The sequence below is a fragment of the Geotrypetes seraphini genome, chromosome 5 (genome assembly GCF_902459505.1).
Source record: "Geotrypetes seraphini chromosome 5, aGeoSer1.1, whole genome shotgun sequence".
NCBI classification, from domain to species: Eukaryota; Metazoa; Chordata; class Amphibia; order Gymnophiona; family Dermophiidae; genus Geotrypetes; species Geotrypetes seraphini.
The window spans coordinates 242,612,018-242,638,989 of record NC_047088.1 but is presented as its reverse complement, the minus strand read 5'-3'; the positions used below and the strand labels follow the sequence as shown (position 1 = coordinate 242,638,989).

The following is a 26,972-nucleotide window of genomic DNA, read 5'->3' as shown; positions in this document are numbered from 1 at the left end:
TGCATTGGGTCAATAAAAGTCCTTCACGTCCCTTGTCTAGAGTCTTTTTGTGCTTGCATTGGTGTGGATCTACTCGGCATTTGCACACTTGTTCCCTTTCTTTTGGAAACCCACCCAAAATATATCCTAGGAATGAGTTCCTATGGTCTTCCGAAGTGCACACTCTTTGGACATACAAGCAGCTTTTCAAATTAGCGTGCATCTCACACTTGGTGACTTTTAAAATGTTATACACACCATAGGTTCAATAAAGTGCAACAAAAACCCGCTGTGAATAAAAAAATGAAATGGAGAATTAGCACAGTTAAACCCTGCCTGGCAAACATCCTTGACTGTTCTTTTAACAAACTCCCCTATTGACCCTTCACATTAAAGCTGTGTGCACCGTGCACTTATATATGGGGATAATCAGAGTTAAGACAATCGAGTTATTTCATCTGCATCAAAGCAGTGTTTTTTTTATACTAAGGGAAGAGTGAAGATCTCATCAGTTTGGCAGAATCAATGGACAAAGGATACAGCACTAGCATGGTTTATGCCGACGAAGACAGCTACACAGCGCATCACACTAGACCACTCTCGCTTGAAGCGGTGCGGCTCTCCAAGATGTTTGTCGATACAAGGGTACAATAAGCCAATCACAGCTGTGGAGACATAAGAACAGGAAAGAATAAAACCAAAGTTTGATGATACTACTGCTTCAAAGGGAAGATTAGGTTCTTACCTCAATAATCAATAGGCTTGACATGTGGGTTCTTTCCCTTAACCGGTGAGGTTTGCAAAACCCATCATTTACATTTTACAGCTCCGCCTCCTTGTATCACTGGGAAGTGCCTCAGCTCCTCAGTTTGTACCAAAGCAATGAATGACCCCTAAGAAGGAGAAAAAACAAAGAGGGCATTGTTGCTTTGCAACAAGAACAATTAATTAACCCAATGAATTTATATCATAAACAAAGGTGGAACCACTAACATTTATGCAGCTCCAATAGCCTAACCCAAAGGTTTTGCTACAGTGATAATGAATAACTTCTTACTTGTTTAACAGAAGTACATTAAAACGGCTTCATTCACTTTTGGTCGTTCACAGAGAAGCACCTGGAGACACCTATATGTGTCTGAGGCAGAAAAGAGGCCAACAACTTAGAACCTGGGGTCACTGTTGGAAACAGGATACTGGACTTCATGGAGCTTTGGTCTGTCCCAGCATGGCAATTCTTATGTTCTTAACATCAGACAAGAAGGGCCACAGGCAATGACTTAGGACAACGATCTGCCAAACTGGCCATAAGATTGTCCGACCCCTTTGCCAAAGTGCATTTGTCCTGGAAATTAGGGTGAGCTGCGCTCTAAGGGGAACCTTCCCCAAACCGCCATAAATGTTGTACAGGGAGCCTGCCTAGCTGACCAGCACTAAGGTTTGCTCCCCCAACCCAGAAATTGTATCTTCTTCCAGGCAGAGCCATCCCAATCCTAGGAACTTCTGTAATTCCAAAATCAGATAAAACATCCGGAAATAATAAAACAGATGCAGAGCAGAAAAAAAAGAAGACACCTTCTCTTCTTGCTTGCAGAAGAAAAAAACGGAGAAGCTAAGACACTGCCCAGTGATCCAAGGAGGTGGAGTTGAAAAATGTAAATGATGTCTTCTGCAAACCTCACAGGTGAAGCCTATTGTATCAAGCCTATTGTACCCTTTGCCCTGGAACAGTGTTCTTCAACCTTTTTGCACCCGTGGACCGGCAGAAATAAAATAATTATTTTGTGGACCGGCAAACTACTAGGACTAAAATTTAAAAACCCCATTTACGCCCCATCTCCGCGAGCTCGGTCCCCGCAAACCATCTGATCCCATTTGCACAAGCCGCAATTATGATTTTATATTGAACGTATTTTATTAAAGTATAAAAAGAAACAATATTCTGAACAATTGTGATTTTATAAATACAAATATACAGAGCACGGACCAACAAAACCCCTGTCTCCCCTCCCCTTCACATATATCCCCTCTACTATCAAGAAAACTGAACAAGCCAAGTTATTATAGAATGCTACATAGAAATATCATGCTAACAGAATACTGCAGTCCCCACTTATGTCTCTAGCAGGATATATAATTCAAATCTGATATATTCTAATGACAAAATAAAAATAAAATTATTTTTTTCTACCTTTTGTTGTCTCTGGTTTCTGCTTTCATCTTCTTTTCCTTCCACCATCTGCCCGTTCCATCCAATGTCTGCCCTCTCCCCCTTCCATATGTATCTGACTTCTTTCTATGCCCCTCTTCCTTGTCCATCCTCCTCTCTCCTTTTTACATCATTCATTCCAGCTTCACTGCCTTCTTCATTTTTATCTCTCTACACCAGATCTAGCATCTTTATCCCTCTCTCATTTCTCTGCTGACCCCCTTTCCAGCATTAATGTCTCTCTACTTTCTCATTCCTCTCTCCCCTTTCTCTCATCTGATCTCTCCATTCCACCCTGACCCCCTTCCCCTCCTGTAATCTCCCTGCCAGCTGTTTCCTTCCTTTTTTCTTTCTCCCTACCCTCCTTCCTTTTTTTCTTTCTCCCTTCCCTCCTCCCTCTATCCAACATTAACTCTCTTCCCATCCCTTTCCCTCCTCCCCTTCCAGCAGCATCTCTCCTTCTTCTCCCTTCCCTCCTCCCTCTATCCAACATTAACTTTCTTCCCATCCCTTTCCCTCCTCCCCTCCCAGCAGCATCTCTCCTTCTAACTTCCTTCAAGTCCAGTAACAGCTCTCCCTTTTCCAGCACCTTCCCAGCCTCCTACAGTGGCTTCCTCCCCTTCCAGCAGCTCTCGGTACTTGCCTGCAGGAAGTTGCCGGTAAATCACTGCCCTGGCAAATAGGAGAGCTGGTGGGAGGGGAGGAAGTCACTATGAAGGCTCCCCAGGATCTTGTTCGCACACGCTGACCATCTCCCTCCACCTGCACCTGAATCTGAAGCTCTCTCCGGTCTAATCGCAACTTCCCCGCGGCCCTCTTCAGCAACTCGGCAGGGGTGGCGATCAAGACACGCTGCCGACGTCGGGACCTTCACTCTCTGAGTCCCGCCTATTTTGTTTCCGAACTTCCTGTTTCCGAACAGGCGAGACTCACAGAGGGAAGGCCCCGACGTTGGCAGCCTATCTTGATCGCCTGAGGCTGGGAGGAACATTAGTCAGCAGGAACCGCAGTCAGGAGGAACCGCAGTCGGCAGGAAATTTAACTGCCGACTTGATCTCGCCGGTCCTGCGCGGACCGGCAGAAATTTTCTACGGACCGGCACCGGTCCGCGGACCGGCGGTTGAAGAACTGTGCCCTGGAAATCCTTTTTCCACAAGGATGGGTTAAAGTAGCCAAGCAAGGGATAGTTCAAATTCTCCATTTTCCAGATTCCTGGAATGGTAGAAGAGACCCTTCCTAGTTAAATCTACAATGGCAAATGGTACTAGCAATCTAGCATAAAATAAGCCACTTCACATCTTGTTTTAGAGGTCTCAAGAAGGCAGGTTCAAAGCAAAGAATTTAAAAGTTTGATTAAGAGGAACCCTCTTAAACACACAAAGCTAATTTTATGTTGCTAATGCCCATTTAGGGAAAGGGATTGAGACTTGTATACTGACTTTTTGTAGTTATACAACCACATTCAAAGCAGTGTTACATATACACTTCTCCCTCCGGGTTTGCGGGGGATAGGGGCAGAGCCGGACCGCGAATGGTGAAATACCGCGAATATCTACTGGTCCGGCTCTGACCCACCCCCGCCTCCCTCCCCCCAGCATTCCGGCCTTACCTGGTGGTCTAGCAGGCTTTCGGGGCAGGAGCGATCTTCCTACGTTCCTGCCCCATGCAGATCACCAATAGGAAATGGCTGCCGTGAGTTCCCGTAGTCTCTTGAAACTATGGCAGGAGCTCACGGCAGCCATTTCCTTTTGGCGATCTACCCGGGGCAGGAGCGTAGGAAGATCGCTCCTGCCCCGAAAGCCTGCTAGACCACCAGGTGAGCCCGGGATGCCAGGGGGAAGGCTAAACTATGCAGGGTTTTCTTTTTTTTCCCCCTCCCCAAAAAAACGCGAATATGTGAAATCGCGATTGCCGAAACCGCGAATGGGGAGGGGGAAGTGTAGGTACTTCAAGCATTTTCCCTGTCTGTCCTGATGGGCTCACAATTTGTCTAATGTACCTGGGGCAGTGGAGGATTAAGTGACTTGCTCAGGGTCACAGGGAGCAGTGCGGGGTTTGAATTCACAACATCAGGGAGGAGGCTGTAATTCTCTAACCACTCTCCTCCTGCTTAAATATGAAAGCGAATGCTTTTAAATCACCTAATACCCAAGGCCCTTATTTATATAAGGAAGTACACATGAGGGACATGAACAGGGCTTCTCTGCTGTGCTCTGCCCAAAATCTGAATTGCAAGGATCCAGAACAGAATTTTCAATAAGGATGTCAGCCATTATGTGGCTTTTTCTTGACCACAATTCTTAATAAGGGGAAGACGGGCAGTTAGACTCTAATTTCTAAGATCCACATCCAAACCTAACGAAGATGGTAACAGACCTTTCACATAAATAGAAATCATCCATATTAACTCTTTTATAATGTATTCTTAGGGGATTCAGTGTAAAAAAAAAAAAATTAGAATTCTGTGCCCAATATTGCAAATTTCAATTTTATTTGTAGTGTATGTTTGTGCAGAATTCCACATTCTTAAAGCCTGAAAAGATAGACATTTACCCAAATATAAGCCGAGATCCCCATTTTTGGGCCATTTTTTGGCCCCAAAATCTCGGCTTATATTTGAGTATATACAGTAATGCCCCCCATCTCTTATTCTTCCTCCACTAAAGCATACACTCCTATTTCATTCTTTTCCTCTTCTTTCCAGCTTTAATTTTCTCTTCTACGGTACACCCGGAACCCTGATCCCACACACACCAGTGGCTTACTGACTGCTCAGTCCCTCCCCATCCCCATGAACACACGCTTAACCTTGCTCTGCCTTCCCTACCCTGCATGGCACCTGTCGGCCTGCTCCAGGGATCCTCATCCCTCTCTACTACTTACCTATAATTGAGTTTGGTTTGCATCTTGGAGTGGAGGAGCCCAATGGTTAATGCTGTGGGCTGAGAACCTCGGTTTGCTTCCCACTGCAGCTCCTTGTGACCCTAGGCAAATCACTTAATTCTCCATTGTCTCAGGCACAAAACTTATTATGAGATCACTAGGGACAGAGAAAGTACCCGCATATAATATATGTTTGGTTACACCCACAGAAAGGTGGTATATCAAATCCATGACCCCTTGGAAAAGAGACGGCTGAGGGGTTCAAGTGGATCGATTTTTCACTCTGTCAAAAATTACAAACATAGAAACATAGAAGATGACGGCAGAAAAGGGCTATAGCCCATCAAGTCTGCCCACCCTACTGACCCATCCTCTTAAGTCTATACCTAGCGACCGATATTCCAGTTCGACCCTCGTAGGGATCCCACATAGGTATCCCATTTATTCTTAAAGTCCAGCACGCTGCTGGCCTCGATCACCTGCGCTGGAAGCTCATTCCAACGGTCAACCACTCTTTTTGTGAAGAAATACTTCCTGATGTCGCTATGAAATTTCCCGCCTCTGAGTTTGAGCGCATGCCCTCTAGTGGCAGAGGGTCCCCTGAGAAAGAAGATATCATCTTCCACCTCGATACGTCCCGTGATGTATTTAAATGTCTCAATCATGTCTCCTCTCTCCCTACGTTCTTCTAGAGTGTAGAGCTGTAGTTTGTTTAGTCTCTCCTCGTACGAGAGACCCTTTAGCCCCGAGATCCTCCTGGTGGCCATCCGTTGAACCGATTCAATTCTAAGCACATCTTTACGGTAATGTGGCCTCCAGAATTGTACACAGTATTCCAGATGAGGTCTCACCATGGTTCTGTACAATGGCATTATGACTTCAGGCTTCTTGCTGACAAAGCTTGCTGACAAATCAGTGATGCGGCAGAGGGCAGGCCGCGAAGCAGCCCGTTCATAGCTCAGCCACCACTGCCGTTTTTTGAGGCCTCGGAGCAGAGGTATGTCAGTCTCAAGGTGCTGCACAGGGGGATAGGTGAGAGGGGAGGAAAGATGCTGCACATTGGGGGAGGGGGGCTAAGAGAAGAAGGTACATGAAAAAAAAGAAGACATCCTCCCAAAATAAGCCCCAATGCGTTTTTTGGACCCAAAATTAATACGACCCTGTCTTATTTTCAGGGAAACACGTTACTACTTACAGTGCTACTAGACATAAGCAGTGCTGTTTCAAGTTAGATTTCAACTTCCCACCCCTTGTCACTGACTCAGGGGGAGAAACTCCCCCCCCCCCACCCCGAAACAGCTGCACTGCCTCGAGCCACCAACCACTGCCACCACTATTAGGAACACATAATAATAATAATTTTATTTTTATATACAGTACCGCCTAACCAGCAGTTTATAGCGGTTTACACAATAGGTACTCAGCATACAATACAGGGCTGTGGAGTCAGAGTCGAGGAGTCGGAGGAAATTTCGGGTACCTAGAGTCGGAAGTACAAAAAACTGAGGAGTCGGAGTTGGAACATTTATCTACCGACTCCATTTTTGAACTTGGCATACCAATCACGAGCGATTCTTTCAGCTATAGCACCCACTATATACACAGCACAAATGTTGCGAGCAGCTTCTGCGGCCTTAGAACCTTGATTAAAAGCTAAATGAAGGTGGTGTCGAAAATGCTCATTTCTCTCAACTTGACAATCCATTTTAACGATCTGAAAATGAACCAGTGCTGTGGAGTCGGAGTCGGAACATTTATCTACCGACTCCACAGCCCTGATACAATATAATAATATCATCATACATAATAAAATTCTAAGTAACTAATATAAGCATTAAAACTAATGAATAAGGAAAACACAATGTACACTAAAATAAGTATGGATAAAAAGATTATAACTACATGATAATATAAAAATATATTATATTGTATATTATATTATATTGTATGTTGTATATTATATTGTTTAAATAAGTGGATTTTAAGATCTTTTCAAAATTAATAGTAAAAAATGGAGAAACAAGAAGATTCAAACATGAATTCATTAATCTTGCTTGGAATGCTAAGGTCCTATCCATACATTTTTTGTAACGACATGCATTTGCTGAAGGAAAATAAAACCAACCAAAGATATGAATATTTTTCTTAGAAACAAAAAACTAAAATGAGAATGTAGCCTGTTGTTTATTAAAGGTTCTCTAGCATTGCTCTAAGCAAACAAACCAGTTTCGTTCAGCTGAAATTTAGGAAGCTCAGAGTGTACTATGTCATCCAGCAGTTTTAGGCATGTTTCACCCAAGCGATAGCACCTACTAGGAGGCCACATCCCCGTCTGCCTGTCCATCTATCTGTACACATGAACTCACACAGACACTCACCTCAAATATCCCTTGCCACCCTTTGACTCACACAGACACACACCTTATATCTTTTGCCACCCTGATGACACACACACGTTACCGTATCTTAACATCCAGCTCCCAAACAGACACGAGTTTGCAGATGGAGGAAGGAGAAACCCACCATTTTGCTACACCACAAGTTTGCTCTTTTTAGCTTGCTAAAGTGTCCTGCCAGTTCCTGACATTGAAACCACTGATTAGAGGCTATGACCCCAAAATATATATTTCCTTTAAGACAGGTAGAGGAGGAGGATAACCTGTAAGTAACAACTGGAGCCTTCTGGCCTCACTGTCGGTAAAGAAACTGACTCAAGAGGTCTGGTGAATAGGAACAGAAGAGCAATCACAGCAAATAAGTCAAGCACAAAGACAAACAATGAAAAAGAATACTAAATCTCCCAAGCTGGCAGTCCTGGACTTGTTTTGGCTCCTGCTTTAAAGATTACAATAGGATTTGTACAATACTTCAGCTGTGCCAGGTGCACCTGGGCATCACACCATAGCAGTCAGCAGTAAACCAGAAAAATAGGCCCTGGCATTTTGTCACCTACAGCTGAAAACTGGTTATGTCCATTTTCACATAAGAATAGCTTTACTGGGTCGGACCAATGGTGAATCACGCCCAGTAGCCCGTTCTCACGGTGGCCAATCAAGATCCCTAATACCTGGCCAAAACCCAAAGAGTAGCAACATTCCATGCTACTGATCGAGGGCAAGCAGTGGCTTCCCCCATGTCTTTCTCAATAACAGACTATGGACTTTTCCTCCAGGAAATTGTCCAAACCCTTCTTAAAACCCGCTAGCTATCCGCTCTTACCACAACCTCTGGAAACATGTTCCAGAGCTTAACTATTCTGAGTGAAAATATATTTCCTCCTGTTGGTTTGAAAAGTATTTCCCTGTAATTTCATTGAGTGTCCCCTAGCCTTTGTAATGTTTGATGGAGTGAAAATCGATCCACTTGTAGACTTCAATTATATCTCCCCTCAGCCGTCTCTTTTCCAAGCTGAAGAGCCCTAACCTTTTTAGTCTTTCCTCGTACAAGGAGTTTCATCCTCTTTATCATCTTGGTTGCTCTTCTTTGAACCTTTTCTAGTGCCGATATCTTTCATGAGATAAGGAGACCAGAACTGAATGCAGTACTCCAGGCACTATGGAGCAATACAGGGGCATTATAAAATTCTTAGTCTTGTTAACCATTCCTTTTTTAATAATTCCTATCATCTTGTTTGCTTTTTTGGCTGCTGCCACACATTGGGCAGGTTTCATCGTATTGTCTACAATGACACCCAGCTCCTTTTTTGGGGCGCTAACCCCCAAGGTGAACCCTAGCGTGTGGTAACTATGATTTGGGTTATTCTTCCCAATGTGCATCACTTTGAATTTGTCCACATTAAATTTCATCCGACACTTGGACACCCAATCTTCCAATTTCCTAAGGTCTGCCTGCAATTTTTTACAATCTGCATGTGTTTTAACAACTTTGAACAGTTTAGTGCCATCTGCAAATTTAATCACCGCATTCGTCACTCTAATTTCCAGATCATTTATAAGTAAGTTAAATAGCACCAGTCCCTGCAGCACTCCACTGTTTACTATCCTCTAGTGAGAAAAATGACCATTTAACCCTACCCTCTGTTTTCTATCCAATAACTAATTCCTAATCCACTACTGAACTTTGACACCTATCCCATGATTCTTTAATTTTCTCAGGATTCTCTCATGAGGAACTTTGTCAAAAGCTTTCTGAAAATATAAATACACTACATCAACTTATCTTTAACTACATGTTTATTCACACCTTCAAAGAAGTCAAGCAAATTGGTGAGGCAAGAAGATCTCACCCGGCTGAACCCATGCTGACTGTTTCATTAAATTATGTTTGTCTACGTGTTCCCCAATTTTATTTTTTTATAATTGTTTCTACCATTTTACCCAGCACTGAAGTCAGGCTTACCGATCTGTAATTTCCCGGATCTCCCCTAGAAACCTTTTAAAACATTGGTTAACATTGGCCACCCTCCAATCTTCAGGTACTACAGAAGATTTTAGCGACAGGTTACAGATCACTAACACCAGGTCAGTAATTTCATGTTTGAGTTCTTTTAGTACCCTGGGATGTATACCATCTATCTGGTTGAGGTGATTTATCACTTTTTAACTTGTTGATTTGTCTTAGTACATCCTCCAGATGCACCGAGATTTCTTTCAGTTCCTCCACATCATCACCCTTGAAAACCATTTCTTGTTCAGGTCTTACATCTTCTTCCGCAAAGTCCCAAGCAAAGAATTCATTAGTCTCTCCGCTATGGCCTTATCTTCCCTGAGCGCCCTTTTTGCTCCTTGATCTTCCAACGGTCCCACAGATTCCCTCAAAGGTTTTCTGCTTCTGATGTACCTAAAAAAATTGTTATGAGTTTTTGCCTCTTTTGCAAGTTTCTCTTCATATTCTTTCTTAGCTTTCTTTATCAATGCTTTGCATCTAACTTGCCAGTGCTTGTGTCTCTTCTTATTTTCTTCATTCAAATCCTTTTTCTATTCTTTAAAGGATGTTTTTTGGCCCTAATAGCCTCTTTCACTTCACCTTTTAACCATGTTGGCTCTCGTTTCCTCCTCTTTCCACTTTTGCTAATATGTGGAATACATCTGTTCTGGGCTTCCACAATGGCATTTTTAAATAACATCCACACCTGGTTTACAGTCCTAACCTTTGCAACTGATCCTTTTAGCTTCTTTTTCATCATTTTCTTCATAGTGACAGAAGTGACCTGGGTGAGGAAGAATGGTTCAGTGATTAAAAGCAATAAGCCAAGAACCAGGGAAAGCAGTGTCCAAAATCCCACATCTTGCTCTTGTAACAATTCTTGTGGCCTAGGCAAGTTGCCTCAGGTACTTATTTAGACTGTAAGCTCTACAGAATGACATATTAAACGCAAGGCAGCACTGAACTACTCAAGAAATTGCCCTTTAACCTTTTGGAAAAACAGGACAAATGGAAGGGCCTTAGAGAAGCCAGAATAAAATGTTCTCTCTGCGGGCATCATTTAATTGACAGTTACAAACATTTTACAAAAATCTTTTAGTCATTCATACTACTATAGGAAAAGATTTTCAAATCTCCCCACTCATCAAAGACTATGGTTACTATTTCCCCAGCTTTTAGAGGAAATGTGAATGAATACTTATGCTCCAAAACTTGTCAAAGGTTTCACTTGCACCCTGAATATTCTTGGCAATATAACCATAAAGACTGAAGACTCCATCTATGTGTAGACATGCTTTCCCACCCTCCTCCAATGCCTCTTCTTAGTGCAATTAAAACTCCACTGGACACTGCACAGATTTTTCAGCAAGCTGATTTATCCAGATAAAATATTGTCTGCCCATGTAAACTGACTAAATATGGAAAGTATTAAGCTAGGGTCTCTTTCTCAGTTTCTACAAGGCACAGTCCCACTGCTTGAAGCATCTTATGAGAGCTGCTCCTATCCTTCAAATTCTGGGAAAGCGTAGCCTGCCAGTAGAATTAACATCTCCATACTAGCAGGGAAAGTAATAATAATAATTTATTTTTATATACTGCCTAACCAGCAGTTCATAGCGGTTTACACAATAGGTACTCGGCATACAATATAATAACAACATCATTCATAATAAAATTCTAGGTAACCAATACAAGCATTAAAACTAATGAATTAGGAAAACACAATATGGATAAAAAGATAAAAAGTACATTATGGGCTCCTTTTACTAAGGTGCGTTAGGGTCTTAACACATGGAATAGCGCGTGCTAAATTGCCGCGCACGCTAGACCTTAACGCCAGCATTGAGCTGGCGTTATTCTGGAAGCGTACCATGAGGTTTAGCGGTAATTTCATGCGTGCGCTAAAAACGCTAGCGCACTTTTGTAAAAGGAGCCCTATAACTACATGATAATATGAAAATCAATAATGTATATTATATTGTTTAAATAAGTGGGGTTTTAAAGTGAGAAGTCTTACAAATTCTTCCCTATAGGAAATTGAGCAGGAAATAGAGCCATCCGCTAAGTGAGTCTGGGGACTTTTGTAGTCTTTCTGCACATTCCTCTGGTTTGCAGTTCATCTGCATGTTCCTCCCAGCATCCCCCTGAGTGCCCCCGAAGTCCACCCTAACCTACTCAACCTTCCTCTTGCTACATGATCCATTCAGCCAGTTGCTAGGGACCTTTGCAACTCATCTGCAAATTCCTCCCATTGTCATTGTAAGGTGACTTCAAATTCCACTTCGTCTACTTATGCTTCCACTCCATCGAGACAATTCAATGCCAGGTTTTTTTCCCCTTTATTTTCTGTAACCATCAATGTCAGCAATTTTTAAAAGACACGAATGAAAAGTAACAACTCTGTGTGCCAGTCCAAATAAAACAAAAATGGCAGCAAGCATCTTTGCATATGTTCAAGAGATTTTTGCAAGCCTAGTATTTATGTGCAAAACATTCCAGTTCATGTACAGACGTGCTGGCACTTTTGTTTTCTTCATCCTGCGAACAATGAAGCCGCCCTTACCTCAGAACTTTGTGCACGTGTCTGGCAGGCTTTCCCCAAATAGCACAGAACTTCTGGGTGCTTTTAATTTACATCCCATTAGCTTACTGCATCACCAGGGTTTATTTTCTCACTAATTTCACAGTTCAAAATGTGCTCGGTCATCGGCATGTGGTTCTACCACGTGGCTTTCTGCATCAATCCCTAATTCAGCCGAGTCATAACCAGCATTTCTATTTCATTCTCTAAAGGAACTTTGTGTTCCGGGTTTAAGAAAGGAATTTTGGATTTAGCTCCCTCCATTTATTCCGCAAGCAACAAAAAACCTGGCTCTTCTCTAACATGTAATTTCTTTTCCCTTACTTTTCCACTCGATTTATAAACTTATGTAAACCTTTTCCTACCCTTTCTCATTTTTAAGTTCTTGTAAACCGTGCCGAGTTCTACTTCTATGGTATATAAACTTAAGGTTTAGTTTAGTTTAGTTGTACCTGAATGAAACTCACCTTGAGCTGCAATAGATATTTCCCTGTTCTTGGAGGGCTTACATTAAAGTTTGCACCTGAAGCAATAGAAGGTGAAATGACTCACCTAGTTCACAAGGAGCTACAGTGAGATTTGAACACAGCTTCCCTGGTAACTTAGGCCTAGATTCACTAAACTCACCTTTCCAATCTGATCCTTGGGCAATCCATGTCCAAGTCTTGTCGGGCGACCGATTCACTAAAGAGTCCCCATGCAAATGATCTGATAGGACACGCGCCCACAGGTGATCCCATAGATTGCTGCAGAGCGACGCAGATGTATGCGCAGATCATCCTCTCTTCCTAGAGATGCGATCCGCGCATGCGCTTGCTCTCCACACAAGCTTGAGGTCAAAACAGAAGGGGAGAGGGTGGCTGCACTCGCTGGCCCCCACGAGAATCATAATAGAACACGCTTTGCAGTCAGACTGGAACAAACAGCAGAACACACCGTAGTGCAGCCCCACTTTAAACCTGCGAGTTAAAAACAGGGGCTTGCAGAGAGGCAGGGCGGCAGAGAGCAGGGCGCTTTTCGCACAGGGGAGATGTTTGTTATTTTGATGGCTTCAGGGCTGCAGGACCAGGATTTCAAGGCAGCAGAGAGCAGAACAGTCGGCAAGGACGTGAGCGACTGGTCCTCAGCAGTCGCTTCTTTTTGGATCAGCCAGCTCAATCGCTTTCCTACTATGCATGCAATAAGAACATAACAACATAAGTATTGCCCCTGTCGGGTCAGACCAGAGGTCCATCGTGCCCGGCAGTCCGCTCACGTGGCGGCCCCTCACGTGGTGGCCCCTCAGGTCCATGACCCGATAGTGCTCATACCCTAAAACTCTCATACGCTTTTCGCTTAATGTCCTGTAGAGTAACCCTCTATGTGTACCCTGCAATCCCCTTCCCTTCCAGGAAGTCATCCAGTTCCTTTTTGAACCCCAGTATTGTACTCTGTCCTAGTACCTCATTTGGAAGCGCGTTCCAGGTGTCCACCACCCTCTGAGTGAAGAAGAACTTCCTTGCATTCGTTTTGAATCTGTCCCCTCTCAGTTTTTCTGAATGACCTCTTGTTTTTGTTGTCCCCGTTAATCTGAAGAATCTGCCCCTCTCCACCTTCTCTATGCCTTTCATGATTTTATAAGTCTGCATCATGTCTCCTCTCAGTCTCCGCTTTTCCAGGGTAAAGAGCCCCAATTTGTCTAACCTTTCGGCATATGAAAGGTTCTCCATTCCTTTTATCATCCTAGTTGCTCTCCTCTGGACCCTCTCAAGTATCGCCATGTCTTTCTTAAGGTGCGGTGACCAGTATTGGACGCAGTTTTCCAGATGTGGGCGGAACCATTGCTCGATACAATGGCAGGATAACTTCCTTCATTCTAGTAGTGATACCTTTTTTGATAATGCCCAACATTCTGTTCGCTTTATCAAAAAAGGTATCACTACCAGAATGAAGGAAGTTATCCTGCCATTGTATCGAGCAATGGTGCGCCCACATCTGGAATACTGGTCACCGTACCTTAAGACATGGCGATACTTGAGTGGGTCCAGAGGAGAGCAACTAGGATTATAAAAGGAATTTCCCCTCATTTGCATGTGTGGATTGGATCCGGATCTGCCAGGTCAGTAAATCGAATCGGGGTCAAAGGCTCGCAAAGCTTGGAGAAGATTGGAGAAGGCTCGCAAAGCTTAGTGAATCTAGCCCTTAGTACTCCAATAATCACATTGACAACAGGCAGAGAGGCCGCAAAAACTTTGGAAATCTAGAAGCCAGCCTGCCATGGGGAGGGGGGTGTTCAAAGCTGCTGGTCTCTTTGGAAAAAGAAAGAAAGGCTAGTTCTTATCTACAAAAAAAAAAAAGAAACATTCATTTCAAGAAACCATAGCTGGTTTTAAGAAAGGTTTGGACAAGTTCCTGGAGGAAAAGTCCATAGTCTGTTATTGAGAAAGACACAGGGGAAGCCACTGCTTGCCCTGTATCGGTAGTAAGGAATATTGCTACACCTTGGGATTTGGCCAGGTACTGGTGACCTGGATTGGCCACCGTGGAAACGAGCTATTGGGCTTGATGGACCATTGGTCTGAACCAGTGAGGCTATTCTTATGCTCTAACCAACTAAACAATACACTTAGAAAGTTAATGACTGATACTAGGGAAGCGTGTCTATGGAAAGGACACTATATAAGTAAATGTCCAGTCACTTCCTTAGCATTAGTCCATATTTAACATAATATACCAGCAGACTAATGTAAACTAGTTCATCAATTTTACAAATTCTTTAGGGCTTCAGACATGCCATTACTTGTTCGCTGATATTTTTAGCGATACAAAACGTATTTTATATGGCTATGGCTGTGGCTTCTTCATTTGCCCATATATATTTATTTTTTTGCAATTTCTCTTATTTTTTATATATATAAAGTGCTTCCCATAAATAGTTATAAAAAAGTTAACTTATCTTAGCAAATTGTCATTTCCTTAATAGGATCGGGTCGGGGCTTGTCACATCGACATGTTTCGCCGTAAGGCTTTTTCAAGATACAGTCCCCTATAAAAATGAAAGAAAGCATTATAATTCCTATCCCCATGTATTCTATGGCAAAATTAATACATTTTAAGGGGACCATACAGCAGAAACCTCCGCAGCCATATGCTCACCCTTTTTTTCAGTTCAAACAGACCATCCCGATATCCAAAGCTTTCTGATCTATCAAAGATGGCCGCGGCGTCTTTTTTCTCAATTTAAGTACCACCCCCACTTCGTGACATCACTACTCAACTAGCGAATCAAGGAAGACACATTATAGTAAAGTGTTCCACTCCACCTCCTGGTTTAAACCCCCTGGCGTCACTGTATTTAACCTGAAGATCCATTTCTGTTCCAACCAATTTAATCTGCGTTTGTAAAAATGTGTCTTCCTTGATTCGCTAGTTGAGTAGTGATGTCACGAAGTGGGGGTGGTACTTAAATTGAGAAAAAAGACGCCGCGGCCATCTTTGATAGATCAGAAAGCTTTGGATATCGGGATGGTCTGTTTGAACTGAAAAAAAGGGTGAGCATATGGCTGCGGAGGTATCTGCTGTATGGTCCCCTTAAAATGTATTAATTTTGCCATAGAATACACGGGGATAGGAATTATAATGCCTTCTTTCATTTTTATAGGGGACTGTATCTTGAAAAAGCCTTAAGGCGAAACATGTCGATGTGACAAGCCCCGACCCGATCCTATTAAGGAAATGACAATTTGCTAAGATAAGTTAACTTTTTTATAACTTTATGGGAAGCACTTTATATATATAAAAAATAAGAGAAATTGCAAAAAAATAAATATATATGGGCAAATGAAGAAGCCACAGCCATAGCCATATAAAATACGTTTTGTATCGCTAAAAATATCAGCGAACAAGTAATGGCATGTCTGAAGCCCTAAAGAATTTGTAAAATTGATGAACTAGTTTACATTAGTCTGCTGGTATATTATGGAAAGGACACTGGCATTTCATCTGTCACTGTAATAAAGGGATAATAATAATAACTTTATTTTTCTATACCGCCATAGTTGAAAGACTTCTAGGCGATTCACATTGAAGAAGGCTGGACAATTAGCGAATTACAGAATGCAAGAAGTGAAAAGGTTCATAAGAAATAGGTAAAGGGCAGTGGAATACATCAAAGTTGGCAAAGGGAAAAAATCCCAAATTACAGAGTGCAAGAAGTGAAAGGTTACATGAGAAGTAGGTAAAGGGCAGCGGATTTCATCTAAGATTGGCAGAGGGGAAAAAAATCCATGTGAGAGATCACTGCCTATCTGCCTTTGTAGCAAATGATTTTGTTTCTGAGTATCTAAAGAGATCCCTGAGGAAGGCTGTGACAACCTAAATTATAAATGCCTTTTCCTTTCTACCTTGAGATGTCTTCCTTGCACTTCACTAGGATTAAGGCTTCCTGAGACAGTTCCAGATTCCAGCAAGCATGGAGTAATAATAATAATCATAATTTTATTTCTTATATACCGCTATACCATAAGTTCAAAGCGGTTTACAACAGAAGATACATATAGTCAGGGATAGAGATACAAGATAAATAACGTTCGGTCTGAAGTACAAAGAACATTTGGTCAGAAGAGTAAAAAGTATTCAATCTGAAGTACAAGTGTAAAAAGCATTCAGTCTGATGTACAAGAGTAGAAAGCAATTCAGTCTGAAATACAATTAGAGTTGAAAAAGTTCTTCAGTTGACTTAACATAAGAACATAAGCAATGCCTCCGCTGGGTCAGACCTGAGGTCCATCGTGGCCAGCAGTCCCCTCACGCGGCGGCCCAACAGGTCCAGGACCTGTGCAGTAATCCTCTATCTATACCCCTCTATCCCCTTTTCCAGCAGGAAATTATCCAATCCTTCCTTGAACCACAGTACTGTACTCTGTCCTATTACGTCGTCTGGTAGTGCATTCCAGGTGTCCACCACACGTTGGGTAAAGAAGAACTTCCTAGCATTCGTTCTGAATCTGTCCCCTTTCAACTTTTCAGAGTGACCTCTTGATCTTTTATTTTGCGAGAGTTTGAAGAATCAGTCCCTCTCCACTCTCTCTATGCCCTTCATGATCTTGTAAGTTTCTATCATATCCCCTCTGAGTCTCCTTTTCTCCAGGACCGAGTTTCTCCAATCTCTCAGCGTATGAAAGATTGAAAGTTATTCAATTGAGAAATGGATGGGTGATGGGAATTGATTATGGGATAGGTAGGGCATGTTTTGATGAAGAGATAAGTGGAACCTACTTTGGGATTTAGAACTTGTTAAACAGACGTGTCTTCAGTAGTTTTCTAAAGTCAGCGTAAGACAGCGGTCTCAAACACGCGGCCCGAGGGCCACATGTGGCTTTCCAGGTTTTATTTGCGGCCCGCAGTCTGGACGCGATCAACAGCATTTCTCTTCCCCTTTCCCTTCCTTTTGGAGCAGCAGCGTGTCTGGCCAACTCGTTCCGTTCAAAGCCGCGGGTTGGCGGCTTCTCGCGCTATCCACTCCTGCATCGGAAGCCTCTCTGACATCACAACATCAGAGAGCTTCAGACGCATGCGTGGATCTCGCAAGGAGCCGCCACCCACGGCTTTGAACGGAACGAGTCGGCCAGACACGCTGCTGCTCCACAAGGAAGAGAACAGAAGGGGAGGGGAAGAGAAATGCTTCTGCTACATAGGAAAGGGGGACCCTAGGGAAATGCTGCTGCTGCTGTACAGGGAAAGGGAGAGGGAGGGAAAGGGGAAGAGAAATGCCGCTCCTGCACAGGAAAGGGAGAAGGGAAATGCTGCTTCTGTTGCTGCTGCACCCAATTGGGGAAAGAGAGGGAAGGAAGGAGAAGGAAGAGGAGAGGAACAAGAGAAGAAGCCAAGTTCATGGGAGGGAGGGAAAGAAAGGAGATATCAGACCATGGAGGGGGAGAGAGAGATGCCAGGGCATGGGGGAAGGGAAGGAGACAGATGGCAGACCAGGGGAAAGGAAGGAAAGAGATGCCAGACCATGGAAATAGGATGGAAGAAGAGAGAGATAGGAAGGGAAGGTAAGACATGGAAACGTAGATTTTGAAAAAAAGCAGAAAAATTGAACATTAAGTTAATGCCAAAGATGGATGCAAATGTTGTGTGTCTGGATACTAAATTTATTATTATCTTTCAAAACGACGCCTCAGCCCCACCACTCCACCGCATATATTGTTTTATACCGCGGGAAGCATGTTGTGGTGCCTCATCATTGGCTGTCAAGTTATGAAAAATATTTTTAAGTTTTATGTTTTAAATTTTCATTTTTTGCTTACTTATTTGTATAAATTTTTTAAGGAATAAATATCAAAACGATTTAAATTTGCTTCCCATCATCTTATAAACTTTAAAAGTAAGTAGTACTTATCCTCAGCCAAAAACCCAGGGAGTCAGACCCGACATGTTTCACACGTTAGTGTTTTTTCAAGGGTCTCCCTGAAAAGTAAACAAAAGAGCTGTTACATATGATTATGTCCTGCCCTTCATAAACCTATTTTCAAAAACATTTCAAAATGTGTGCTTACCAGGGGTGCCGCTGTCATCCGACTCCTATCGTTTATGGGAAAAAAGATGGCGGCGGCGTCCTCTTTTTTCCCATAAACGATAGGAGTCGGATGACAGCGGCACCCCTGGTAAGCACACATTTTGAAATGTTTTTGAAAATAGGTTTATGAAGGGCAGGACATAATCATATGTAACAGCTCTTTTGTTTACTTTTCAGGGAGACCCTTGAAAAAACACTAACGTGTGAAACATGTCGGGTCTGACTCCCTGGGTTTTTGGCTGAGGATAAGTACTACTTACTTTTAAAGTTTATAAGATGATGGGAAGCAAATTTAAATCGTTTTGATATTTATTCCTTAAAAAATTTATACAAATAAGTAAGCAAAAAATGAAAATTTAAAACATAAAACTTAAAAATATTTTTCATAACTTGACAGCCAATGATGAGGCACCACAACATGCTTCCCGCGGTATAAAACAATATATGCGGTGGAGTGGTGGGGCTGAGGCGTCGTTTTGAAAGATAATAATAAATTTAGTATCCAGACACACAACATTTTCATACTTTTAAGATTGTACTGGATATACTTCATTTATAAGTCTGCCATATTCCATTTGCTTAAAGATGGATGCAAGGCAGAAAGTGAAGACGGAGAGAAAAACAGTCAAAGGACAAGAAGGCCCTGGAAACATAGTTGAAAGCACAGAAAAATAAAGTTACCAGACAACAAAGGTAGGGAAAATGATTTTATTTTCAATATAGTGATTGAAATGTGCCAGTTTTGAGAAAGAAAAGATATTAAACTTTAAATGTGAGGGCCGCAGAAAAAATAGTTAATGTCTTATTAAAGAAATGACAATTTTGCATGAGGTAAAACTCTTTATAGTTTATATATTTTTCCTTTTAACTGTTAAAGGAAAGTTTTATAAACTATAAAGAGTTTTTCCTCATGCAAAATTGTCATTTCTTTAATAAGACATTAACTATTTTTTTCTGCGGCCCTCCAAGTACCTACAAATCCAAAATGTGGCCCTGCAAACGGTTTGAGTTGGAGACCACTGGCGTAAGAGGTGGCCTCTAGTATGGGTTTTCCGAGCCATGTGTTCAGTTTAGCTGCCTGAAATTATAACATTCTATCGAAGAACTTCTTGTAATGGCAAGCTTTCAAGGGGGGGCAATTAAATAGATTTATCCTGCTACCTTCTCGTGCCTCAAACTGAAGGAGAAAGGCTCCCAGAAGACTTTTGGGCAGGCAGGAAACAGCTTTTTAACTCCAGGGAAAAAAGGTCTCTGAATTTCAGCAAACAATGTTCATCTGATCATGATACATTTTGCTTGTAAACAATTTTAAATAATATATTTTATTTTTTTAAAGTTTGGTTATGAGAGAGGTTTGCTCCCCGAAAGTGATTTTTGTTCAGTGTTCCTTCCAGCAATCAATTTTCAGCTATTTTGGCTCCCAGTTTACTTATCATAACATGGAAACCGAGAGTGTGGCGCAGTGGTTAAAGCTACAGCCTCAGCACCCTGAGGTTGTGGGTTCAAACCCATGCTGCTCCTTGTGATCCTGGGCAAGTCACTTAATACCCCCATTGCCCCAGGTACGTTAGATAGAGTGTAAGCACGCCGGGACAGAGAGGGAAAACTGTTTGAATACCTGAATAAATGCATGTAAACCGTTCTGAGCTCCCCTGGGAGAATGATAAAGAAAATTGATTGAATAAAAAACTAGTGTGAAAAGCTTCAGCCTCTGATAACCAGAGCTGGTACTGTGACATCACAATGCCTCATTCCACCAATGCCTAAGAGCCAACTTCATCAGTGATGTCACAATAGCTCACCTTTACTACATTTTGATTTCTAGAGTGGTGCAGTGGTAAAAGCTACAACCTCAGCACCCTGAGGTTGTGGGTTCAAACCCACACTGCTCCTTGTGACCCTGGGGAAGTCACTTAGTCCCCCCATTGCCTCAGGTACATTAGATAGATTGTGAGATGACCAGGACAGACATGGAGAAATGCTTGAGTACCACAATAAATTCATGTAAACCATTCTGAGCTCCCCCGGGAGAACAGTATAGAAAATTGAATAAATTAAAAAAATTAAACTTGTTATCTGAAGTTCAGCTAAACACGACTTTTCCTGACTTTTGACTGCAAGGAGCCAACCTGCAGATTTTCCATTCTGAGTAAACCCACATTGGCAGCACTCTCACCCAGTAGGGATGACAGAATTCTTACCAAGGACACGCCATATAAACATACCACCATTAATAACTAACCCTCGTATTGACACAATGATCAAATTCACATACATGTGGACATTTTAGAGAGGGAAATCAAGTGGCTGCTGCTCTAACAGCCAATCATACAACAGATCCATAGACATTGACAAGGAATTGCAAGTTGAGAAAGATTCTAATGCCTGGCTAATTACAGAAGGGGCCTTTTCTATCAAAACCTATTTGATCATATCTTATCATATCTTGTAGACCGTTCTGAGCTACTGGGAGAACGGGATATAAATCTAAATAAATAAATAAATTAGGTGGTAAACTAGGAGGAAGGTATATCATACAGTATCAGCAGTTCTCAGTGCTGCCCGATTCAGGAAAAAAAATTTTGATTTTGATTCGATTCAGCCTATTGAATCGATTTTTCGATTCGATTTTCCTGCCCAATTGGGTGGTTTTTTCCAAACATCCTGGTGGGTTTACTTTATAGCCTCTTCACCCCCTTTGCCCTCTCCTACCCACCCTGGTCCTGTAATGTAAATAAAATAAACAAACAAAAAATACTTTTCCTCTCTCTGTTAAATCCTAGCTCACATTCGCAGTTTAACACAAGCTCTGGAAGGATACACATTTCAAACCTGACATATTGTAATCACAATAAAATTATTTTTCCTACCTTTTGTTGTCTGGTCATTTTTCAAATCATGCTGGTCCCATGTTGGTCTGGTTGTTTTCTGATCAGGCTCTCCCTTCTTCTTTCTCCGTGCTAACCATCCATCTTCCATCTCTGTCTTACCCTTCTGTTTCCATTTCCTCCCCCGGAGATCTGTCATCTTTCCTTTTGTTCATCTCCATCTCCCCGCAGCTGCAGCGATGGACCCCATCATCTCTCCTTTTCTCAACTACCCTTTCATCCAGCATCTCTCTTCTGTGTCCCTGTTCCTATGCTCCCTCCATGCCCAGCATCTTATCTCTCCCCATATCCAGCTTTTTCTTTCTCTCTTCCTTACCTCCTGTATCCCCCCTTCCCCAGGTACAGGCTTTCTCCGACTATCTCTCTTGCCATCCTACACCCTGCCCACCTACTTTGGAGCAGTATCTATCCCTCTTGTACCCTTGCCCTTGTGGTCTTGCATTTCTCTCTTCCTCTCTCCATTAGTCCAGCACCTCTCTTCTGCTTTCCTCCCCCTCTTTTTGGTTTGGTCTCTCTCTTCCCTTCACCCCAAGGCTGGCATCTCCCCTCTCTTACTCCTTCCTCCTCCTCCCTCTGCACAGGCCTGCCTCCTGCCATGAAGGAACTCTTCCTCATCCTCCTCCCTCTGCACAGGCCTGCTTCCAGTCCGTGAAGGCACTCTTTCTCCTCCTTCCTCTGCACAGGCCTTCCTCCCCGCCGTGAAGGCTTGCCCCCCCTCCCCCACCAAGGCCCAGCTTCCCCGCGTTTACCTTAAGCTAATACAGCAGCCTGCAGGATCGCTGGTGCTATAGCGATCCCTGCAGCTGCCGCCATCCTCAGCGGCACCTTTCCTCTGCCGCGATCCTGACGTCAGACGAGGGGTGGGACTGTAGCAGAAAGAACGTACCGCTGAGGACGACGGGCAGCTGCAGGGATCGTTATAGCACCAGCGATCCTGCAGACTGCCGTATTATCTTAAGCCGGTAAGAGCGAGGAAGCTGGGGAAACATTCAGGCCTTTCCGACTGACCCTCCCCCTCAAGCAGGAGTGGCAGTGGACGGCCAGCAAGAGACAGCGCTGCCGCTCATGCTTTAGGAAGGCACAGGGGGAAGGGTCGGCCATTGAATCGGGAGGCTGATTTTTCTTAAAATTGAATCGATTCACCTGATTTGAATCGGTGAATTGATTTGAATCGGGAATCGGGAAACACTAGTTCTCAGTGCATAGGAACTCCACATTCTGTCCACAGGCAATAATCATCCATTACCTCCATCCCTTCCCTTAACACATTTTGTCTCCTCCTCCTCTTCTCTGAGCTGTACTTCGCAGCTCGGCACTCAGCGCCCAGCAAGTGCAGAGCAAAGTAATACAGCAACATTCACTTCCCCCGATGAAGATCAGGTGACTGAAACACTCGAGTAAAAACGAAGCGTCGGGCAAATTGAGTTTTAAGACCAACGTTGGATTAGCAGGATGCTATATAAAGATAAGTGTTGCTGATTGAATTAACAAGCTATACTATCTAGTAAAGAAATAGTACTGATAATACTAATATTGATAGGGCGAGCTAAATAATGAAATTGAAAATTCTTGGGTAAATGATATATACCAATGAAATATTTTTTAAATATTGAGCCAGAGAAATATATAAAAAATATTAAATAATAAAAAATTTAAAAAATTAAAATAAAAAAGAGAACATTTTTAAATGTGTTAAGGGAAGGGATGGAGGTAATGGTATAGATGATTATTGCCTGTGGACTTGGGATAACGGATGTTATGTGAGGTCCTATACACTAAGAACTGCCAATGCTGTATGATATACCTTCCTCTTAGTTTACCACCTAAGATATGATCAAAAGGGTTTTGATAGAAAAGGAGGAAAAGTAGATAAGAAATTGAATAATTAAAAAGGAAATAAATCTATAGGCATATGTGAGCCAAATATTATTATATGAAATGATTATTAAATTTCCATTAACCCTGTTAGCTTGAATATACTTAATTGTTGGGTTGGATCGTGATTATAAAGATCCACTTTCTTTATGTTGTAATTACATGTTCACTCTGCTATTGTTCCAATTTAAATATTATAATTTTAAGGGTCTTTATTCCTGTTACGAGGTGGAATCTTAACCTCAAATGCTAAAAAGACCAAAATGTTGTTATGAAATGAAACAAAAAGTGTCAAGAAAAAGTGTGGAATAACTTGTAAGTTTCATGGCTCCACATCCATCCCTGAATCTCTAGCAAAAAGAAGGACAACTGCAAAAAAAACCCAAGAACGCCCAGTAAAAAAGGAGAGGCATTGCCAGTACTTTGGAAACTCTTGCACACTACAGACCCACATAACGCCGACCCTGCAATCCAAGACCTCTGACCGGATTGAGAATATAAAGTACATAAAAAGCCACCTTTGGCTGCCTAATGTGGATCCCATGTTATAAATAAGGGCTTTATAAGGGGTCTACAGCACATCCAGATAATGCCCATACCACACCATTTCACTCAAGTTGGAACAAATTTAAGTTTCACTTACATATACTGGCAGTTGTCAACATTTGCCCATTCTGGATCTAAAGAAGAGTCAACTTTGAAACCTAATCAAGCAATGCATTGTTAGTCCAATAATAAAAAAAAAAGTATTACCTTTATTCTTTTTTATTTTATTGATTTCTATTTAGGGTTACCATAGAGCAGGGGTGTCAAAGTCCCTCCTTGAGGGCCGCAATCCAGTCGGGTTTTCAGGATTTCCCCAATGAATATGCATTGAAAGCAGTGCATGCACATCGATGTCATGCATATTCATTGGGGAAATCCTGAAAACCCGACTGGATTCCGGCCCTCAAGGAGGGACTTTGAGACCCCTGGATCAAAGCATCCGGGTTTTACTTCCATCGCTTGCACTAGAAGTAAAACCCGGATGTCTCAATCCGCCCTCCTTTTTCTGGAGCCTATTTCATTTCCAACCCGAATTCCTTACAGCCAGGCGTGGTTAACACCTCTCTCCCCCCCCCCCCTTGCCGTACCTGACGCGGTGCCACAGCACGGTGGTACCCACCAAGCCGAAGAGAAGATACTGCTGATCACGTCGGGAGGGAAGAGGGTGACGTTCCTCTGGACCTGGAGCAGGTTCAAGACCAGGGCCAGGAAGACCCCGATGAGGAAGAGCAGGGCCCCTCGGATGGCCAGGCTCAGGCTGCCGCTCAGGAGCAGAAGGTTGGCGCTCAGGACGCCGGGGCACGGGGGCGCCCGGCTCGCCTCGGCCATGGCGACCCGCTCACCGGCGGCTTAGGCGGCCAGCCGCCATCTCCGCGGCGGTAAGGCGCGCGCGCAAGAAACCCTCCAACAAACCCGGCGGCACTGCGAGCTATTCCCCGGTGGCGGGCGGGCCGCCGCGATGGCGTTCTGCGCTGCCAAGAGACAACCAAAGAACCGGCCAGGCGTGAGTATTGTCCACGGAGCGCCGACAACACTCAACCACCAACGGCGACCGATTCATCCTCTGACCGGTACTCGCCATGGAGCCTGGCAGGCACCTACATCAAACGCCTATCCGTAGAAGCAAAGAAGCAGACGATGATCAGCGTGCTCGGTACTCCTTCATTCAGTAGTAATGTCTGAGGACTAGACCAGAGCAGGAGGAGTTTGCCAGCAAACCTCCTCGCCGTCCATGGGGGAGGGAGCAAAGCGTGGGTGTCTATTTCCCTTTGAAACGAGAGGAATGGTATCCAGGGGAAGAATTGTCAAACCAGGACTTTCTTGTGTCGGAGTGTTGCATAAAGATTGGAAAAAGAAAATCTAGCTGCTCTAATTCCAAAGATCCCATTATGATATTTTTGCCCCCTCCCCCCCCCCCAATCCCAAGGGTGGCCCACCCAAACAGTGAGATTTACCATTCCACCGAGATTTTTCAGGCAGTGGGTCCAGGGTATGAATCTGTAAAGATATCAGTTTTGAATCTTAAGTTTGTTTGATTACATTTAAGCTGTAGCATGATCCTGGTGTTCTAGTTAATATTTGCTACACCTGCCTATAATCTGACTGCATTGACATGGAGTGTGTTTGTGGGGTTCTGTACAGCCACCACTAGCCCCCCTATGATGAGAATCGGGGCAGTTCTCTTGGGATGCTGTAGGCTACTCCCCTGTGGCCAGGATGCAAATTTTATTTTCCCTGTCTGCTAGGTGACACTAAAATAATTAGAACTCACATCTGCAGAGACACCCATCCTCAAGCTGGATGGACATTGAAAGACAATAGAAGATTTTGCTCATGGGCTTGGCCAAAAACTGACCTCAGTGCGGAGCAAAATAGTGGAAGCAATGATAAAAAATAAAATTGTGGAACACATAGACAAACATAATTTAATGAGACAGAGTCAGCACGGGTTCAGCCGAGGAAGGTGTTGTCTAGGGTTACCAAATTTCCAGGGAAACCTGGACATGTCCTTTTTTTAGAGGTCTGTCCAGGTTCCCGGATGGAGTTTCCAAAATCCCAACCTTCTCCTGCCGCATCTGGAGGGCTTCTGATGTCACACACATTCACACATGCTCCAGGCCCTCCAGACACATCTGGAGTTCGTTAAGCAAAACGAGAGGCGGCTTTGTGTGGGCAGGGCTGGGGGCAGAACAGGGTGGGACTAGGAAGGGCTGGGGTGGAATGGAGCGGGACCAGGGCGGGGCCTTGTGTCCGGGGTTTTACTGTTAAAAATATGGTATCTCTAGTCTTGCCTCACCAATTTGCTTGACGTCTAGGAAGGTGTGAATAAACATGGATAAAGGAGAGCCGGTTGAAGTAGTATATCTACAAAATTCTTCATGAGAGGCTCCTGAGAAAATTAAAGAGTCATGGGATAGGAGGCAATGTTCAACTGTGGTTTAAGAATTGGTTATCGGACAGAAAACAAAGAGTAGGGTTAAGTGGCCATTTTTCTCAATGGAGGAGGGAAAAGAGTGGTGTGCCGCAGGTACTGTGACCAGTGCTATTTAACTTATTTATAAATTATCTGGAAAATGGAACAAAAACTGAGGTAATTAAATTTGCAGATGACACTAAACTGTTCAAAGTTGTTAAAATGCTTGTGGACTGTGAAAAATTGCAGGAAGACCTTAGGAAATAGGAAGACTGTGCATCCAAATGGCAAATGAAATTTAATGTGGACAAATGCAAAGTGATGCACATTGATAAGAATAATTGAAATCATAGTTACCAGATGTTAGGGTCCATCTTGGGGGTCAGAGATCAAGAAAAAGATCTATTCAATCCAGCATTACCTCTGTATCTGTGCCTCTGTCTTCCCACCATATTGAGCATCTCCCATCTCTGTATCCCTATTCTTGCCCTGTCCCAACATAATTCTGTGTCCCTATGCTCCCTTCCTGAATGTCAGTATTGCTCCTTCTTTCTTCCTTCCCTCCTGTCTCCCCAGCCTAGGCCAGCATCTCTCCGTATGCCTTTTATCCCTCTGCCCACCCCTCCTATGGGTTCAATAAGTGTTTCTCTCTT

General features: G+C 43.1%; 1 protein-coding gene across 4 annotated transcripts in view; it reads right to left on the bottom strand.

Annotated features, from left to right (window-relative positions):
- INSIG2 (insulin induced gene 2) overlaps positions 1–26,972 on the bottom strand; it is a 71,627-nt gene that overhangs the window by 13,176 nt on the left and 31,479 nt on the right. For 2 of the 4 annotated variants that reach the window (XM_033946053.1, XM_033946051.1), the window contains exon 2: positions 520–644. In XM_033946053.1, the coding sequence (XP_033801944.1) occupies positions 520–564 (45 nt within the window). In that variant the 5' untranslated portion in view covers positions 565–644. Of the gene's footprint in view, positions 1–519; positions 645–24,493; positions 24,991–26,972 lie in introns of those variants that run through there. The other 2 variants (XM_033946049.1, XM_033946052.1) reach the window with 2 other exon arrangements.